Source organism: Ursus maritimus, unplaced genomic scaffold (genome assembly GCF_017311325.1).
Source record: "Ursus maritimus isolate PB19 unplaced genomic scaffold, ASM1731132v1 scaffold_6, whole genome shotgun sequence".
Taxonomy (NCBI): Eukaryota; Metazoa; Chordata; class Mammalia; order Carnivora; family Ursidae; genus Ursus; species Ursus maritimus.
This window is the reverse complement of record NW_024426774.1, coordinates 21,334,231-21,355,491: the sequence shown is the minus strand read 5'-3', so window position 1 is coordinate 21,355,491 and position 21,261 is coordinate 21,334,231. Positions and strand designations below refer to the sequence as shown.

The 21,261-nt window shown below is 39.9% G+C and overlaps 1 protein-coding gene across 1 annotated transcript in view; it reads right to left on the bottom strand.

Annotated features, from left to right (window-relative positions):
* Positions 1–1,621: 1,621 nt before the first annotated feature.
* LOC103671631 (solute carrier family 4 member 1 adaptor protein) overlaps positions 1,622–21,261 on the bottom strand; it is a 32,857-nt gene continuing 13,217 nt past the window's right edge. Inside the window, exons 6-14 of the mRNA XM_008700286.2 lie at positions 19,645–19,805; positions 18,809–18,878; positions 18,029–18,215; positions 13,458–13,569; positions 11,163–11,400; positions 9,096–9,182; positions 5,614–5,681; positions 4,132–4,201; positions 1,622–1,962 (exon numbers count right to left, since the gene is read on the bottom strand). Of these exons, the coding sequence (XP_008698508.2) occupies positions 1,913–1,962; positions 4,132–4,201; positions 5,614–5,681; positions 9,096–9,182; positions 11,163–11,400; positions 13,458–13,569; positions 18,029–18,215; positions 18,809–18,878; positions 19,645–19,805 (1,043 nt within the window). The 3' untranslated portion in view covers positions 1,622–1,912. The remainder of the gene's footprint in view (positions 1,963–4,131; positions 4,202–5,613; positions 5,682–9,095; positions 9,183–11,162; positions 11,401–13,457; positions 13,570–18,028; positions 18,216–18,808; positions 18,879–19,644; positions 19,806–21,261) is intronic.

Genomic DNA, 21,261 nt, shown 5'->3' with positions numbered 1-21,261 from the left:
CCATAGGTGATTCTAATATGCAGCCACAGTTGAGAATCACTGGTTTCATCCACTCTCCTGTCTAACCAATGAGGAGCAGGCTACAGGTCAGTATTTGTCTCCTGTTTGTAGTGAGTGACACCCACTAATGCCTACAAAGCCCTATCCAGCACATCCCTCTACATTATCTCATTTGATCCTTAGAACAAATCTGAGGTTCAAAGAGCAGGAAGCATTACTGTCCCTGCTTCACACATGACAGAATTGAGGCTCAGGGGATTTAAGTCATGTCCCCAAAGTCTACTATTTGATAAAGAGAGCTAAGACTCCTGCACACATCTTTTCAATCAAGTCCACTGACCACTGAAGTTCATTGTACAAGTGACATATTTATGTTTTATTTTGGCATATGAAGTCCTATTTGCTTTCCGGGTCTCCAAAACACTTAGAAGTCTCCCTAAATAGACGCTGCTCTGTGAGCCCCGAGGATTCCTTAGGAACACCGTGAGGGGAGATGGAGAGCATGCATGTGGGGTGTACCTGTTGATCCCATTTCTGTGCCCACACTTAAGCCAGAGTAGATATATTTGTACCTGTTTAAACCTAAGGATCCCACATACAATTTTGTTTGAATTAAGAGTTCCACCTTTGAGGACCACTGACATGGCTTGGACCTTTGCTGTTTCAATCCAAGATGGCATGGTCACTCTACCCCCAAATTCCTGTCACTTCTTACATCAAGTTCTTCCCTGTTGGTCTAAATCAAGTCCAAAATATTAGTTTCTCATAATACCAATATTGATATTGTTTTTTTGAGAAATGAAGGGCATCACTTTCAGCAGACCAGACTGCCCACATCTGTCTGGGAAACTCAAGTTTCTCATTACCGCTCCCCACCTACTTCATGCATACAATATAATGAAGAAAAATACAAACATATACCGTATAAAAAAAGAAAACATCACCCTCATCCACACTCTTGCTGGGCCACAACACTTCTCCTGCCTGCTCATTGGGTCTGCCTCCAGCCTAATCCACAAGCTCTCCACCTTGCTTCCACTCTTAGGCTTTCATTCCCTGTGGAAGTGAGGCATCCGTTAATGTTTGGGGGGGAAGAGGGTGCAATGGGGGAGATGAGACATCTTCTCAAATTTCTTTGTGTTTCCAGAAAGGAAAAACTTTTATTCTCCTCTCCACAGAAGTGAGAAGCTCTACCCTGGGCAGAACACATCCAGCTTTTCATTCTATGACCCTATTTGCACCTTTCCACAGGAGGAGTGACTGATCTGACTGGTCAGAGTCTAGGACATTCAAAAGACTGAGTTTTTATCAGGACTGGTGTCTGAGTGCACAAGGTGTACTATGGTCCTGAACTTTGTCCTGATAAATCAGGGTCCGTTCTCAAACCTGGCAGGAGGATTATACTGGGAAGGAGCAGGAAGGCCCCACTCTGTATCTACTTTTAGTTCCAGGAATGACAGGGACACCCAGGGTCACCCTATGGCATGACCTCATATTCCAACACTTATTTGAGGAGGCCGTATCAGTGAAGCCTACAGTCTAACTACCAGAAGCACCCTATTCCTCAGGAGAAGCACAGTCCCTAAAGCTTCATGAAAGACATTGTGGCCTTAAGCAAACATGAGACATCTTCACCTCTTTTAATAGAGTCATGTCTATCATTTTACCAATTCTCAAAATATATGGTTTCTTTTTACATACATTCACAAATACTTTTAAACATAAATGCCAAATTCAAGAGAATCAAATGAGTAGATAAATTTAGGGAGCCATAAGAATGGAAGAAAAGGCCAGTCACCAGATTTTACAAAAGATCACCTGAACTCCTTCTCTGGACATTCAACTTGATATAGGACCCTACATATCCCATGTCACATGGTCCACAAGGTCTTCCTTTAGGATTCTGAAGCAGTCAATAGCCATACTTGTCATTCAGATGGGTCCTGCCATCTCCACTTTGGCCTAGATCAGAGTATAAAGAAAGAAACACATTCACTTTTCCAAAGTCAGGAGGGAAAAGATACCCAGACATTAGTAGGCTAAAAAGTAAAAAGAACAGACAAAAGAGGTTTCTACTATTCTAGAACGCCACCTTTTTGTATACAATATCTACCCTTATATTTCCTAGCCAATAAAAAGCAAACATTTCCAGTAACAAAATTTCTATTAACTACTAGTATATTAGAAACCTGATCCATAGAAAAAGCAACCTGTGATGAGCATATGGGGAACAAGCATCTCATACATTGCCTTAAGAATGTATGTATGAACATAGGGGCGCCTGGGTGGCGCAGTCGTTAAAAGCATCTGCCTTCAGCTCAGGGCGTGATCCCGGCGTACCGGGATCGAGTCCCACATCGGGCTCCTCCGCTATGAGCCTGCTTCTTCCTCTCCCACTCCCCTTGCTGTGTTCCCTCTCTCGCTGGCTGTCTCTCTGTCACATAAATAAATAAAATCTTTAAAAAAAAAAAAAAAAGAATGTATGTATGAACATAAGCTGTACCCTCCCTATAGAATACAATTTATAATGTCTTAAAAATGTTTATAGCCTTTGATCCAGCGTGTTAACTTTTATGATTTTTTCTACATATGCACCTCTACACTTGCAAAAGTATGTATGTGAGAGGTTACTTACTACAGAGGTTTTTTTTTAATTCAATTAACATATGATGTATTATTAGTTTCAGAAGTAGAGGTCAGTGATTCATCAATCTTATGTAACACCCAGTGCTCATTACAACACATGTTCTCCTTAATGTCTATCACCCAGTTACCCCAGCTCCCAAACCCTCCCCTCCATGCAGAGTTGTTTGAAATGGCAAAACTGGAAACACAGCAAATATTCACTGAGGGAACTGAATAAATAAGTAAAGGTATTATCTAGACCATAAAAAAGAACTATGCTACAAAGGAAGAGAAGAAGGGAGGAAGGGAGGAATCTATGAATAGCTATGGAAGGATAGCCATATAGTGTTAAGTGCAAAACAGCAAGGTATAGAATATGCTTCTATTTGTGTAAAAACAGTGGTGAAATATTATGTATTTAACTGCTCACACAAGCATTTTATGTGACATACATAAGAAGTCACAAGAAAGTGATATTTGGCTGGCTTTAGAGGAAAACACCAAAGTAGCTGAGGCAGAGCCAGTAGGTGTGTTTATATAACTTTAAAGAAAATTTAAGAGACATGCAGAAGAAAAAAATATAATGAATCTCCATGTACCTATCACCCAGCTAAAACAATTATCAATATGTGACAAGTCCTGCTTTATCTATTACCCCCTCCACGCTCCCTCATCCTCAACCTCTACAGGATTATCTTAAGGTACATCCCAGATATTCCATCTGTGAACACTTCTGTACACAGTTCTAGAAGATAAGAACTTTTTCTAAAGAACATAACATCATCTACACTTTAAAATAATTAATAATTTCCTAGTAACACTGCATATCTGGCTAGTGTTCAAAATTATCTGACTGGTATATAATTTTTTTAATAGTTGTTTGTTCAAAAAGGAGTCAAGCAGAATCCACAAATTATATTTGGTCGATATGTCTCTTTAGATCTTTCACTCTACCTGTTCCCCTAAAAGGGAGAACTTTCCCACTACTTACTTTTTTTTCTTTAAAGAATTTTTTTAAAAATAGATTATTTATTTATTTGAGAGAGAAAGAGAGCACGAGCAGGGGAAGCAGTAGAGGGAGAGGGAGAAGCAGACTCCCCACTGAGCAGGGAGCCAGACGTGGGGCTCGATCCCAGGACCCTGAGATCATGACCTGAGCCAAAGTTAGATGCTTAGCCAACTAAGCCACCCAGGCGACCCTAATTATTTTAGAGAGAAAGAGATCGCATGAGCGAATGGGAGGGAGGGGCAAAGGGAAAGAGAATCCCAAGCAGACTCTGCACTGACCAAGGAGCCCAACATGGGCCTGGATTTCATGACCCTGAGATCACAACCTGAGCCAAAATCAAGTGTTGGACACTTAACCGACTGTACTACCCAGGTGTCCCATCCCACTATATACTCTTATAAAAACTTTCTTATTTTGAACCTTAAACATACATTACCTATTCAGAAATATAAATAAATAAGTCTTAGAAGAGAAGAAAAGTAATAAAAACAATCTACCTTCAGGGGGGACCCATACACAGTAGTCTGGGTCATCTTCTGGATATTTGGAAGAAAGTGCTGCTGGAAGCTGCAAAGAAAAGATAGGTTATTTTACCCAAAAGAATTTTAACTCTAAGAATTATTGTCCCTATGCCCGTCAACAAATAAAAACTAAGAGAGAAAAGCTTCCATTAATTACCTTGACATAAGTAACCAAAAAATGGGGGAATACTCTCTTTCTGAACCTTGACTTTTTCCCGTAAAGCCTCAACAAGCTGATTTTCAGCCAGTGAGACAGAAGTGATGTTTTCTAAAAGGGATTGTTAACAGAGGTATGAGTTCTAATGGTATAAACCCCAGAGAGGGAAATTTGGCATTTGTCTTTTGATCTAGGTGCAGAAAAGAGTTAACAGGGCAAGCCTGACTGCTATCTTTTGAAAGGCCTGTTTACAAGGTTGGCCCTCACCTGGTATCTGGGGACTTGGATTTCAGGAGGGTTCCTACTACCCTGATAAAAGTGCCTCGCTGTGCCTAAACTGTCTATAAAAACAATATGGTTCATGCTGAACATCTACTTTCCTTCTGGGAGAATGGATTTGAGTGCATACCAGGCAGGAGGTGGCTGTGTGAACAGTCCCCAATAAAAATCCTGGGCACTGAGTCTATAGTGAGCCTCCCTGGTTAGCAACATTTCATAAGATGTGACAACTCATTGCGAGGGGAATTAAACACATCCTGTGTGACTCCAATGAAAAAGGACTCTTGGAAACTTATGCCTGGTTTTCTTAGACTTTGCCCCATGTGCCTTTTCCCTTTGCAGACTGTACTTGGCATTCTTTTATTCCAGTACATCATAGCTGTGGATACAACCACATGCTGAGTCCTGTGAGGCCTCCTATGAATTACCTAGCCTGAGGGTCTTAAGGACCTCCTGACATAACCTAGCAATCCCACTTTTGGGAATTACTGTATCCACAAAAAATTATGTATACACGAGATTATTCATTATAACACTGTTATAATAAAAGACTAGAAACAACCCAAGTGTCCACTTATAGGGAACTGGTTAAGTAGAGTACGTCCATACAGTAGGAAGCTCTTGGTATACTGATACACAGTCATTTCCACAATAGGTTAAAAAAATAAATCCTGACATAGAGTGCATTACATTCTACCTTCTGTGTAATAAAAATAGTCAAATAAGAATGTATTATTCAAATGTCTTTGTATGGCATAAAAGGATATGAACAAAGATTCAGAAATTAATCAAAGAAGTATATGCAGAGTTATAGGGAATGGTGTGGATGGAGACAAGAATAGAGAATTCAAAACATAAAAATTCAAAAATAAGAAAGCCCAGACTTCTAGAAGAGGGAGTATTAGGTCGCTGGGAACTCTGCTAAAGACAATCCCTAAAAATTCATTCTTCTGAATGTGGTCCATGACAAGGGGATTCACTTTTACTTCTAGAGAGGTGAAGATTATGGCTAAAGTACTTACTTTGCCTAGACCAGGAGCTTTCTTTTTCTTCAATTCATCTCTGTTTTTCTCATATTCAGTCTTTGATGCTAATTTGAGAAAAGGAAAAACAAGAGGCAATAGCTATTTCAGAATAAGTAAAATAGAAAAAAAATTCCTCTTAGACCCCATCAAAAAGGAGAATTACAGATCGATTTCCCTAATGAATATGGACGCCAAAATCCTCAACAAGATCCTTGCTAATAGAATCCAACAGTACATTAAAAGGATTATCCATCATGACCAAGTGGGATTCATACCTGGGATGCATGGTTCAACATTCGCAAATCGATCAGCGTGATACATCATATCAACAAGAAAAGACTCAGGAACCATATGATCCTCTCAATTGATGCAGAAAAAGCATTTGACAAAATACAGCATCCTTTCCTGATTAAAACCCTTCAGAGTGTAGGAATAGAGGGTACATTTCTCAATCTCATAAAAGCCATCTATGAAAAGCCTACAGCAAATATTATTCTCAATGGGGAAAAGCTGGAAGCCTTTCCCTTAAGATCAGGAACACGACAAGGATGCCCACTCTCGCCACTATTATTCAACATAGTACTAGAAGTCCTTGCAACAGCAATCAGCAAAAAAGGGATCAAAGGTATCCAAATCGGCAGAGAAGAAGTCAAAATGTCTCTCTTCGCAGATGACATGATACTCTATATGGAAAACCCAAAAGAATCCACTCCCAAACTATTAGAAGTTATAGAGCAATTCAGTAATGTGGCGGGATACAAAATCAATACTCAGAAATCAGTTGCATTTCTATACACGAATAACGAGACTGAAGAAAGAGAAATTAGGGAATCCATCCCATTTACAATAGCACCAAAAACCATACGTTACCTTGGAATTAACTTAACCAGAGACGTAAAGGACCTATATTCTAGAAACTATAAATCACTCTTGAAAGACATTGAGGAAGACATAAAAAGATGGAAAAATATTCCATGCTCATGGATTGGAAGAATTAACATAGTTAAAATGTCCATGCTACCCAGAGCAATCTACACTTTCAATGCTATCCCGATCAAAATACCAAGGACATTTTTCAAAGAACTGGAACAAACAGTCCTTAAATTTGTATGGAAACAGAAAAGGCCCCGAATCTCCAAGGAACTGTTGAAAAGGAAAAACAAAGCTGGGGGCATCACAATGCCGGATTTCGAGCTGTACTACAAAGCTGTGATCACAAAGACAGCATGGTACTGGCACAAAAACAGACACATAGACCAATGGAACAGAATAGAGAGCCCAGAAATGGACCCTCGGCTCTTTGGGCAACTAATATTTGATAAAGCAGGAAAAAACATCCGGTGGGAAAAAGACAGTCTCTTCAATAAATGGTGCTGGGAAAATTGGACAGCTACATGCAAAAGAATGAAACTTGACCACTATCTCACACCATACACAAAAATAAACTCCAAATGGATGAAAGACCTCGATGTGAGACAGGAATCCATCAAAATTCTAGAGGAGAACATAGGCAGCAACCTCTATGACATCGGCCAAAGCAACCTTTTTCATGACACATCCCCAAAGGCAAGAGAAACAAAAGATAAAATGAATTTATGGGACTTCATCAAGATTAAAAGTTTCTGCACATCCAAGGAAACAGTCAGAAAAACTAAGAGGCAGCCCACGGAATGGGAGAAGATATTTGCAAATGACACTACAGATAAAGGACTGGTATCCAAGATCTACAAAAAACTTCTCAAACTCAATACACGAGAAACAAATAAACAAATCAAAAAATGGGCAGAAGATATGAACAGACACTTTTCCAATGAAGACATACAAATGGCTAACAGACACATGAAAAAATGTTCAAAATCATTAGCCATCAGGGAAATTCAAATCAAAACCACACTGAGATACCACCTTACGCCAGTCAGAATGGCAAAAATAGACAAGGCAAGAAACAACAATTGTTGGAGAGGATGTAGAGAAAGGGGATCCCTCCTACATTGTTGGTGGGAATGCAAGTTGGTACAGCCACTCTGGAAAACAGTGTGGAGGTCCCTTAAAAAGTTAAAAATTGAGCTACCCTATGACCCAGCCATTGCACTACTGGGTGTTTACCCCAAAGATACAGACGTAGTGAAGAGAAGGGCCATATGCAGCAATGTCCACAATAGCTAAATTGTGGAAGGAGCCGAGATGCTCTTCAACAGATGACTGGATTAAGAAGTTGTGGTCCACATATACAATGGAATATTACTCAGCTATCAGAAAGAACGAATTCTCAACATTTGCTGCAACATGGACGGCACTGGAGGAGATAATGCTAAGTGAAATAAGTCAAGCAGAGAAAGACAACTATCATATGATTTCTCTCATCTATGGAACATAAGAACTAGGAAGATCGGTAGGGGAAGAAAGGGATAAAGAAAGGGGGGGTAATCAGAAGGGGGAATGAAACATGAGAGACTATGGACTATGAGAAACAAACTGAGGGCCTCAGAGGGGAGGGGGGTGGGGGAATGGGATACACCGGTGATGGGTAGTAAGGAGGGCACGTATTGCATGGTGCACTGGGTGTTATACGCAACTAATGAATCATCGAGCTTTACATCGGAAACCGGGGATGTACTGTATGGTGACTAACATAATATAATAAAAAATCATTAATTAAATTAAAAAAAAAAAAAGAAAAAAATTCCTCTTAAGAGATCATTATAAAAACTGAAAACACATAACAATCAAATTCTCAAAAATTCCTTCTACTATAAAGACGATTTTAAGAGAATTTTCTCTCTGCTATAACGCAGTTTTCAAATTGTAAGGCTGTTGTACAAGCTTGAATATAATCACACCATTTAAAAAGGGAAAGGAAAATGGGGCTGATTTTACTATTCTACGGTTCAACTATTACAGTTAAAACTGTAGCAAACCAGTCCTTTTTTTCTTTCCCCAAGATTATTTATTTGAGAGACAGAGAGAGAGAATCTCCAACAGACTCTGTGCTGAACGTGGAGCCCAACAGGGGGCTTGATCCCTCAACCCATGAGATCATGACCTGAGTTGAAACCAAGAGTCATTCACTCAACCAACTAAGCCACCCAGGTGCCCCAAAACCAGTCCTTTCAATAGGTCAACCTTTCAACCAATTTATTTTAATAGTTTTGGAATTACTCCCATGATAGGCAGACTCATCTCTGGGAGATGAAAAGTTGTAGAGGGCTTTGCATGGAAGCGCAAAGGCAGCAGGAATTTTGTAGGTCAGGGAGACGGAACACCAGGAGGCAGAAAAGGAATAAAGAAAGGCAAATGGGGTGGCACCAAACATAACCTCTCAGGTATTCCAGTTCCGTCCAGGGCCCTGGCAGGAGCATCTCCCCAGTGTCTGAAAGGCCATGCTCTGTGCTGCTTCAGCTCAGCTGCCAGCCCCTCCTCTCTGACACCAGCTGGCTGCTTGTGTGCAGGGCAGCAATGGAGTCGGCGCCACTACTTGCCTGAGGGCTCCTCACGTGATGCAGCTGTTTCACTAATCTCTTGATAATCTTTACTCTGCTCCACTTGGCTGAGTTGAGACATGTTTTCTATAAAATGCAGAACCAGAACATATTGTTATTATTTAATTCATAGTGGGGAACCAAGAAAACAAAAACAAAAGCAAGAAAAGCTAAGTAAATACATAATCATCCACCTTTACTATCATTAGCTTCAATAACCTTAGATTCTCAAAAAAATGTGCCTCCATATGTTTAACAGAGAAATCAATTTTCCACTTTAAAAACTGGCCATCTCTGAGGTAAAACTTTTCAGCACTACTTGCCAAAAGCCTTAAAAATGTACATAATCCTTGGCCTAGATATTCTATTTCCAGGAACATATTCAAAGAAAATAATCAGAGATGAGTACCAAGATTTATTATATATACAGTATGTTTAGAACAGCAAAAATTACAGATCTAACAATAGGGAGTTGATTAAATTATGGCAGAAGCATGTGATGGATCACTATGCTCCTTTCTTTCTTTTTTTTTTTTTTTTTTTTAAAGATTTTATTTATTTATTTGACAGAGAGAGAGACAGCCAGCGAGAGAGGGAACACAAGCAGAGGGAGTGGGAGAGGAAGAAGCAGGCTCATAGTGGAGGAGCCTGATGTGGGGCTCGATCCCATAACGCTGGGATCACGCCCTGAGCCGAAGGCAGACGCTTAACCGCTGTGCCACCCAGGCGCCCCCACTATGCTCCTTTCTGACTCCACATTTCAAAAGAATATTTTAAGATCCAGAAAAAATAGGTTATAAAATAGCATGTACAATACTTTCCTAACATTGAAAAAAAAAAAGAGGCCTAGAGTAATCCCTAATCAGCTGCAGATTTACCCATTAATGTATCTTTAACAAATTTTAAAATCTATTTTTACACACACACATTTATCCTTTGGTCCCTTACACAAAAAAATATAATACTTATTGCTCGCCCTCCTACTAACCTGTTTATATGCCACCTTCACAATGTATGGATCAAAGATTGGACTCATTAAAAAAAAGTATGTGTAAGTCCTTGTTTGAAAAGGCTAAGCATATTGCCAATAACTAAACAAAGGAGAATGCAAAACCAAAAGATCTCTCGCAGATGAAAAAACAGAAACTTTTCTTTTCTCCAACAACTGAGGATGATTCAAGAGAAGGCCTCCATATCAGGCCTGGCGCTTTTTGCAGACAAGACAGGTTTGTTTTGGAAGTAGACATGCATGCATTCCCATGCATATTTAACATCGGTTTTTGTTTTGTTTTTCCTCATGCTCCCTATTTTCTGTGAAGTCTTGACAATGCCAGATGGTTTGGTCATGCTGCAGGAAAATAACTCCTGCAGCTGACAAGGGACAAGAGGATGCTGAAAAGATAACAATGATCTCAGGGGTGAGACTGCAGGAGATTTCTCTTTTCTTCTTTGGACTTTTATGTATGATCTAAAGTTTCTAAAATGAATACATCTTCCTCTTACAGTCAGAAGAAAACATATTTAAAAACCAATCAATTCCCTCTTTTGTCATTTGTCATCGAACCTTGGCTGAGGTGTGAGAGTACTGTGTGCTGGGTTCTCTGCTAGGTACCATGGACAAAAAAATGAATAAGGCACCATGCTTCCTAAGAAGTGTGTACCGTGGGCACAATTATGCTTAGCCTCTGTTTTAGGGATGGGGAAAATAACGACTAAGGGGAGGTTTATCCTGAGACTACCTGATCAGGCCCCATCATGCACCCTCTTTTACTGCCCTCCAATCACACAATGGCAGCAGCTCAGGGCTGTTCCACAGCAGCTGTGGTTTCAGATTCCACAGCTCTCAATGTTCCATAATTCTGGAATAGACTGGAAATGCCTGCCCTTATTTTGCAATGAGGATAAATAATGACTGATGGTCAAAGAAAGACCAGGAAAGTATGTTTCCAGAGTCAGCTGTATCACATATCATAAAGTGCCACAGAGTCAAAATGCACAAACAAAGACTGGCTAAACACAATCGATGCAAATGCCCCACTGAGCAGCATGGAAAGGAGAAGAAATTACCATGGGTTTTTGTCTCTATAGAACACGTGAGGTCAGTGGGAGGCCTCGCTTCCTGCATGGCGTCTTCCAGCTCTGTCTCCTGCTGCAGCCTACTGCTTCCAGCCTCCATTTTCCCCCTTTCATCCTCCTCCTTTTCCCTCTCCTCTTCCTCGTCCTCTTCCTCCTCCTCTTCTACTTCAGGCTCATCCTTCATTCTCATTAGAGCTGGAGGGAGTTCTGGGCGCTTAGGGGGTAACTTCTACAAACGAAACAAAACAATGAACAAATAGTTCCACATAACGAAAGAGACAAATCTCTTCAAGGAGTTGAAGCTAAATGTGTAGAATGTCTCAAGTCTCTAGGCTGATGCACCCTACAGAAGTCTGCTGGAAGTAGGACTTGCATGTGAAATTCTATCCATCTATGGACCCTTAACACATATCTTTATTAATTTCTAGGGTCAAAAGAATATTAAGTACAAAACACCTGAAACGGCTTGTAGGGAACTAGAACATTTCTTGCAGGTGCCCGAGGCAAGTACCTGCAAGCACAGCTGCAGGATTCCTGTCCTGCTACCCCTCATGGTGTTAAAGGATCTTAATTCATTACAAAATCTTCCAGGGGTCAATCAGACACACATTTCTAAGAAACAGATCATTTGTGCAGCTTTTGCATTTTAGATTTAACACAATTTCAAAGAATTGAGACATGTAAATCAGTAAAACAGATCATGAAGACTTTTTTTTTAAGATTTATTTATTTTAGAGAGAGAGAAAGAGAGGGGGGAGGGGCAGAGAGGGAGAGAATCTCAGGCAGACTCTGTGCTGAGCACAGAGCCAGACCCGGGGCTCAATCTCATAACCCTGAGATCACAACCTAAGCTGAAACCAAGAGTTGGACACTCAACTGACTGCACCACCCAGGCGCCCCCTGAAGACATTTCTTGAAGAATAAAGCCAAATATTCTAATCAAGACCTTTTAATAAAATTATTAGAAAAAGCTGATTATGGAGCACCTGGGTGGCTCAGATGGTTAAGCATCTGCCTTCAGCTCGGGTCATGATCTCAGGGTCCTGGGATCGAGCCCCACATCGGGGTCCCTGCTTAGCGGGGAGCCTGCTTCTCCCTCTACTGTTCCCCCTGTTCCCCCTGCTTGTGCTCTCTCGTTCTGTCAAATAAATAAATAAATAAAATCTTTAAAAGAAAAAAGAAAAAGTTGATTAAAGCTTAAGGAATAGAGAGAAAGTACTAAAGTATATGTTGGGCATATCATTTTTTAAATATAAGACTGAATTCAGTAAACCTCTAAAGAGAGCTTTTTAGTAAAGTGTTTTTCCTCTAATTAAAACATAAGTTTCCCCCCATCCACACAGAAAAGCCTGCATCTCAGGTCAACCTGAGACTTCAGGCTTTTGCCACCAGAGGGCAGTCTGCCCTAATTCAAGGTGCGAGGGGCTGAATTCTGTCCCTACAAAATTCCTGTGTTGAAGCCCCAACCTCCAGTACCTCAGAACGTAACCATATTTAGAGATAAAATTTTTAAAGAGGTAAGTTAAAAGAAAGCAGTTAGGGTGAGGCCCTAATCCAAGATGACTGGAGTTCTTACAAGAGGAGTGGGAGACACGACAGGTGCAAGTGCACCAAGGGATGACCACAGGAAGACGCAGGAAGAGGGCAGCCATCTCCAAGCCAGGGAAAGGAACCTCAGGGGAAACTAATCCTGCTGGTATGCTGATCTCGGACTCCCAGCCTCCGGAATTGTGAGAAAATAAATTTCTGTCACTTAAGCCGCCCAGTCTGTGGTGTTTGGTCAGGGGAGCCCTCACACACAACTACACAAGGTTCATCTCTTTAGGTGATGAAGACCTTTTAAAAGCTGAATCTGTAAAAAGGGATGTACGCAAAGCAAAAACATTCACCAGCGAAGTGTTAGAGGACAGTAGAAAGATCACAAAACTCAAGAAACAGAGGACTTGGATTTGATTGCCAGTCTAGTCACTTAACGATGATGTGATCATATTTAATCTTTCTGACCCTGTTTCCTCACCTATGAGAGGTAGTAATTCCCACACGTCACCAAGTGTTAGAGGGATTAAATGAAGTAGGGAACACCATATGGCAGGGCCAGGTGCAGGGACTATATGACTAACAAATGTTAGCTGAGTCCAAATGTTACAATATCCACCCACCAGGAAAAGAGACACTTCTTAAATGCAACATTCATCACAAATTAATATATTGATGTTCCGTGTACAAATCAGTTACATGCAAATTGACTTGAGAGCTAAAAGTTTCACACCATGACCCACAACTTACCCCTACTGTTCCCGTTTTTAATTTGAATTTGCTTCCTCCTTTCATGGCACCAAAGAGAGGCAACATAAACTTTTTAGCTTTGTTTTCCACATCTGTAGCCTCACTTTCAGTCCTAAGAAGAAAGAACAATTATACATATCTCTTCCTGTAACCAAGATTTTATCTAAAAACACCCTGGACAATGAAAAGAAACTTTCGGCAAAACAAAAATTTCCACAAAATGAGTATCTAAGCACATACCAATGGGAAAAGGCCAAGAGAATCTGAAAGGACAATGACGCTGTGCTGACTCTCACACACAGGGCTATGAAGGGTAAGAAAGGCTCCGACTTTAGTAAGTTTCAACATGCTACATGACTTCACCTCCATAAAATGATGCTGACAGTACAAAGGTCACTGGCAAATGGGGCAAGACCCCACTCCCACCGAGTGGCAGGAGACAGACCCATGGGGTAAAGCCCTATTTTCCACCAACCTCTCAAGAGGACTCACAGTGTCTTACTTACCTGGAGTCCACACTTACATCACAACCACACACAAAGGCTCTGATCACAAAAATTTCTAAAAAGTGCGTGTGTAGGGGCTACACTGCATGGTGAGTAATGACAAAGACATAACGACAGACCTTATAACTAATGAGCCTGTCACCATTCACAGCTAGGCCCACTAGGGTAAAGCTGAGGAAGAGCAAAAAGAAGAGACTGTAGAAATTAGGAAAGAGCAGGTGAAAAAAAGAAATGAGCAAAACCAAAAAGGATGACAGATGAGTTGACCAGACACTCGGAGAGTAGGCAGAAGTGACGATGACAAGACAGCATGAGGAGACAGAGGGAAAGACAGGCCTGCATTCTGGAATACAGGGATAGCACTGGCACTCCTGACGCACAGTGACCCATATGATAAACTGACCTTGCTGCTCTATGCTAAAGCCCTATTTGCCACTGCTGCCTTCTTCGACCGAAGTCTTACCCTTGGCAGTGCTCTTGGGCCTAGTCTCAGACCCTTGCTCTCTACCACAGACAGACTATTGCCTTGCGAAGGCCACCAGAAGAATCCTTCCTGCCTGGCCTTAAAGACTCTTTGCCAAATACTATTCTTCACAGCCCCTCCCCAAAGGCCTCAGGAAGATTCTGGCATACAAAGTCAAGAGCAACACAGATATTCTTCAGCTCCATTAAAGAGCTTCGCTGGTCTGGAGGACGAGAAGTCACTCCAAGGAGATGAAAAGGCAGAAGATGGGATCACAATGAAGAGCTGCTTGGGTCAGGGGGAAAGGTGTTAGGTAGAAAGTTGGGAAGTTCAACCTTCAAGTGAGAAGAGGAGGGAGAGGGTAAACACATCTAAAGGCCAGGATCTAAAGTAGGAAAGGGAGGAGAAACCATACAGACACACAGACAGCAAGAAGAGAGGCTCTGGAGGAAGCTGACATACCCTCTCTCGCAGGGATGACTTACCAAGGGAAAGGATTTTGGAGTTAGAATTAAAACTCACTGTTAATTTGCTTACCCTGAACTATGCCTCAGGAGTTTTTATCCTTTCTCTACAAATACAACGTTAAGAATAGCTGCTAGGTATACAGAATAGGACAATGATGATAACAATAATACATACACGCCAGCACTGTGTCAAGTGCTATTCATGCCATCTCTTCCTTTTTAAAGATTTTATTTTATTAGAGAAAGAGAGAGCACATAAGCAGGGGGCGGGGCAGAAGGAGAGAGAGAATCCCAAGCCGACTCCCTGCCGAGTGCAGAGCCCAACGTGGGTCTCAATCCCACAACCCCAAACCATGACCCAAGCCAAAACCAAGAGTCAGATGCCCAACCGACTAAGCCACCCAGGTACCCCTATCCGTGTCCTCTTTCAACATCACTAATACTTCTAATTTACAGATGAGGAAAGTTAAGATCAAAGAAATTACATAACTTGCCTCAAAATGCCCAAAAAGTAATTCATAGGGCTGAGAATGAAAGCCAGGGAGTCTAACTTGAGTGCTAACCCCCCTCCTCACTATCAGTAAATGAAATATCACTTGGGTCATAGCTTTTGTGGACTGACCTATGAATCACTGTATGAAATATCCAAACTACACATAAATCTTTAAACAAACCTACTAGTAATTTGGGGATTAATTTTCTGTACAGATGATCAAGGGCTACAGAAACATTTTATGTTTAAATCCCTATAAAAAAAAAAAAGATGCCTCCCAATATCTATTCATCTATGCAATGCCCCCAGCATCAAATTACAGGTTTTGTACACAGTGGTACGGGGCCACATAAATGCTTACTGGCAATCTAAAGCAGCACTGTCCTTGGGGCACCTGGTGGCTCAGTTGTTTAAGCAGCCAACTCTTGATCTCAGCTCTGGTCTTGCTCTCAGGGCTGTGAGTTCAAGCCCCGCGTTGGGCTCCACACTGAGCCTACTTAAAACAGCACCATCCAAACAGAACATTCTGCAAAATGGAAATGTTCTACATCTGTACTGTCCAATACAGAAGCCATTAGCCACATGTGGCTATTGAGGACCTGAAATGTGACTACTTGACTGAAGAACTGAGTTTTTAATTTCATTTAATTTTAATATCACAGGAGACTATTGCGTGCTGTATAGAACAGCACAGATAAAAAGAAAATAAGAAACTTTCCAGAGTTAATACCTTCATAAGTGAGTGATCCCACCTAGGCAATACCACTTTTTGAGATGCCTACCCAAATTGTGCTCACTGGGAGTTGCTTATTTCCACCACAACCTACTCAACATTTTCAAAATTTGTTGAGACCACATAGAACAAAATTTGAAAATATTGTCAAATTGAAAGATTGCATCTTATTCTCTCTCTCACACACACATACACATACACACACACACCACATATACATTCACACACAAATACTAGCCAAATCTGGGAAAAACTATTTCTAAAATCTTGTTTACAAATTACTAAAAAAAAAGGATTTAGGTTAATTTCTTCCAATAATTTTCACAAAATCAAAGTTAACCAATAAAATCAACTTTAAGGGATTATGCCTTCCCCTATTTTTAAAGGAAGAAATTCCATTTTTAAAGTATTTAAATATAGGGGTCCCTGGGTGGCTCAGTCAGTTGGGCATCTGGTTCTTGATTTCAGCTCAGCTCATGATCTCAGGGTTGTGGGATCAAACCAACATCGGGCTCTGTGCTCAGCTTGGAATCTGCTTGTCCCTCTCCCTCTGCTTCTCCCCATGCTTGTGTTCTCTCTCTCAAATAAATAAATAAATAAAATCTTTTTAAAAAAGTATTTATCAAAGTTGTCAACTGATTCTTAGGAATGACAAATCAGGTGCTAAAATGACAATCTGAACTCATATCTTTTCATCTGTGGTTTTAAAATCACAGATTAAAAAGTGGTATTACATTATTATATTCATATTTCTCTTACAAGCAAGACTGCGGATTTTTTTTCATATAGTTAAGAGCTATTTGTATTTCCTTTTCGGTGGCCTATCAGTTGATATCCTTTTCCCATTTTTCTCTTTGGTAGATGGTTGTCTACTTATTCAAAGGTCTTTATATTAGGGAAATTAGCCTTTTGGCATGTTGCTCTTTAAAGAAGTTTATTCTGCATTAAAAGACGAAGTAAAAAATTCAATAAATGAAATATTTAAAAAACAAAGGGGGGCCACCTGGGTGGCTCAGTCGGTTGAGCATCTGCCTTCAACTCAGGTCATGATCCCAGGGTCCTGGGATCAAGTCCTGCATCGGGCTCCTTGCTCAGCAGGAAACCTGCTTCTCCCTCTCCCTCTGCCTCTCTCCATCTCTCTGTCTCTCTCTGTGTGTCTTTCATGAATAAATAAAATCTTTAAAAAAAAAAAAAGATTAAGTAAAAAATTCAGAGCCTTGGGCACCTGGGTGGCTCAGTCAGTTAAGCGTCTGCTTTCAGCTCAGGTCATGATCTCAGAGTCCTGGGAAGGATCCTAGGGTCCTCAGCAGGAAGCCTGCTTCTCCCTCTCCCTCTGCCGCTCCCCCTGCTTGTGTACTCTCGCTCTCTGTTAGATAAATAAAATCTTTAAAAAAAAAAATTCAGGGGCGCCTGGGTGGCGCAGTCGTTGAGCATCTGCCTTCAGCTCAGGGCGTGATCCCGGCGTTCTGGGATCGAGCCCCACATCAGGCTCCTCTGCTAGGAGCCTGCTTCTTCCTCTCCCACTCCCCCTGCTTGTGTTCCCTCTCTCATTGGCTGTCTCTCTCTGTCAAATAAATAAATAAAATCTTTAAAAAAAATAAAAATAAAAATAAAAAAAAAATTCAGAACCTTCCAATGAAACAGGAATCAACATAGTTTTCTCTAAAAATCCTACAGCAGTCTGTATTTCACAAATGAAATGAGCCGTGTTTCCATAGTGTAGTGGTTATCACATTCGCCTCACACAAATGAAATGGTTTTGACTCTATGAAATCACTGCCTCCTGTGCTTTAAAGGGTTTCTTACATTCTATTTCTATTCTGTAAAGATTAAAAAAACAACGATATAATCCAAAATGTTATCTATGCAAACATGCTTATTTAAAATTTCAAGTATAACTAAGACTTACTTTTTCAGCTCTGGAATCTCTGCTGGCTTTACAATTTTTATCAACCCTTTAAGTCTCTGTTGTTCTTTCCTCAGTTCAAAAGTTCTCAGGTGAAGTTTTTTCCGGGACACACCATCCAATGCACTCCCTGATTTCATTTCTGACATAAATGCATCTAAAGAATCCTGAGATGGTGACTCTGACAGAGCTGTCCAAGAAAGGGATAATATATGTTCAGAAAAATGGCCTCAAATATTTTAAAATTCAGCCAAAGTTTCCACAGAAAAGTCACTAATAGGAGCACCTGGGTGGCTCAGTCAGTTGAGCCTCCAACTCTTGATTTCAACTCAGGTCATGATCTCAGGGCTGTGAGATCAAGCCCCGTGTCAGGCTCCACACTCAGCAGGGAGTCCGCTTGGGATTCTCTCTCTCTCCCTCTGCCCCTTTCTCCCGCTACACACTCTCTCCTTCTCAAATAAATAAATAAATCTTTTTTTTTTTAAGTCACTAACATAAAGTCACTAACAAGAGGACATTACTCATGTTAGGAATAAGAGAACAGGTTATAGCTTGAAGACCTTAGGACATCATTTTGCCTCACTGAGCTTCATTTTCCTCATCTATTACACAAAGAGTTTAAACCAAATAATTTATAATGTTCTTTCTAGTTCTAAGATGCTATGTTCCTTCTTAGAAATGCTCCATGCTCTGTATATCCTGTTAACTAGCCTCAGTGCTGGCAGAGTGCACTACGTACAGTAAATGCCCAATACGTACTTGTTCAGTGGGTCATTGACTTACCTTTGCTTGAGGCTTTCAGTTTCTCAGAAATTTCAGAGAGTTCCTTTTCAGCATCATTTAACTTTGCAACCTGTAACACCCAAATTAACAGGGTTAGCAAATGTTTTTCTTCTTTCAAAATATGGTAGCTTTTCTGTCTTCCTCCTCTTATTTTCACTATTGTTACAAGGTTTAAGAGGATTCATTCAGAATTCCAAATAAATCTGCATCTTACGGAGTTAACAATTTTCATGTGTTTATTAATTTGAATTAAGTTCTGAATTAACTCAGAATTAAACAAAATGAATGTACAGAACATAGACTGGACATTACTCAAAAGAAAGAACTCAAGGCATTTGTTTTCATTGATGAATCAAAAAAATAGATGTTGGGTAATGTTGTAAAGCTCTGAATACTACTTAATATAAGTGAAAACACATGCTATCTTATGATGATTTCATGAAGGATATACAGTTTAAGACTATTACCAAACTATACTCCTCAAAATTCCTTTCACAACTTGACTGCCAGAAGTCTAAAGTCGATTTCACTTCAGAACGGCCGAATTTGGGACTTTTTCCTTTCTTTTTGTAGGATTAACACCATATCCAAAGAACGCTCTTTCATGGATCAATATCCACCCAGAGGTAGACAGAGTCTCTAGCAGCAAGCCAAACGTTTTCCAAGTTGGGTAAGACTGGTTGTTACTATCAAATTTACAGATCAAGAAAGTTATACTTCAGTACCAGATTTCAATGCTACTGCTTTAAAAATTATAATTATAAAACAAATTTGAATAATACATTATCTTATTTAAAAATTAAACTACCACCACTACTTCTATAAATAAAACTTGCCAATGATTCAAAGGTCTCTGGCTTCTCATCAATTTTCCCAGCTTTCTTCATTCGGTTCAGACGCTTCTTTTCAACCAGGCCAGTCCGATCAAGAAACGTGTCATCATCACTATCATAAAAGTCTTCATCCTCCCAGTTCTTGGCTTTCCTTTTCCGAGATACTAGGAGATAAAACAAATGGTAATGAAATGAGTTAAAAAAAAAAAAAAAAAGAAAAAGTAAAAGAAGACAAGTAGGTAAGCAGCTTAAAATATCACCATCGATTACTGCAAGACTCAACAAGCTGTCAAACCAAATATAAAAACAAAGAGTTAGACCTGGAAGACATTATGCTAAGTGAAATAATTAGAGTAGCCCGATTCAAGAGACAGAAGGTAGAATGGTAATTACCAGGGGCTGAGGGAAGGAAGAATGAAAAGTTAGCATTCAGTGGGTACAAAGTTACATATATGGGAAGATAAGAAACTTCTGAGAGAGATAGTAGTGATGGTTGCACAACAATGTGAATGTATTTAACACACTTAATGCTTACAACGGTAAATTTTATGTTATGTATATTTTACCACCATAAAATAATTAAAACAAAGGGCTAATTTATTTAATGAGCAAGAAGTTCCCAAAAATCAATGAGTAAAAAAAGGAAAAAGATAAACAAGGAAAAGGCTAATAATCCAAAAATTTTAAAAAGGATAATGAAAGCAGTTCACAGAAAAAGAAACATAAGTGGCCAAAAAAATTTTAAAAGATGTTAAACACTTTTTAATAATTAAAAAATACAAATTAAAATAATGAGATACCACTTCTTACCTATAGACTAGAAAAAAACAATGAAAAGATTAATAATGCCCAATTTGGCAAGGGTATGGGGAAATGGACTCTCAAACAGCTGGTGGGAATGTACATTGATACAATCTTCTTGATCACAACATCTGTCAATAATAAAAATAAATCCAATTGACCCAGCAATTCCACTTATAGGAATTTATCCTACAGATATCAACGCAACATTGTTTGTAACAGTGAAAAATCTGGAAAGCTCATCAAGAGGGGACTATGGTAGCTATTACATTTTTTGTCTACCCTATACCATCTTACTCCCCTTGTTCTGGTAAAAGTACCCCTTTCCTTCTAGAAAACTCCTCCCCCATTCCATCTGGATCAGGAGTAGTCAAGTGACCAAAGCCAATCAGTAAGAATCCTCATATTTAGATATAAGGAAAAAAGGGCTCTTTTTCCAATGAGGTTATGAAAGAGGGAAGATATAAATTCTGTAAGAAGCCAGCTCTTCCGCACGGGGTTAAGAATCTATCTGCAATAGATTCTGCATGAGATTCATGCGCTCATGAAACAGATCACACAGATACACACATACAGCTTTTATGGTGTCCTGGTGATACCGAGAGTTCTGGTTTGACAGGACCAGAACTTAACGTTCTGGTGCTGGTTCATGCAGTTCTTCCTTCAATCCTGTAAGCTCCTCTTCCCAGGTTCTGGAGCCAATAACTTTTCTTCCTAAGCTAGTTTGAAGTGGGTTTCTATTATTTACAACCAAAACAGTCCTTATTAATATAAACTTCATAATTTCCAAGTTAAGATGGTACATTGAACATACATATC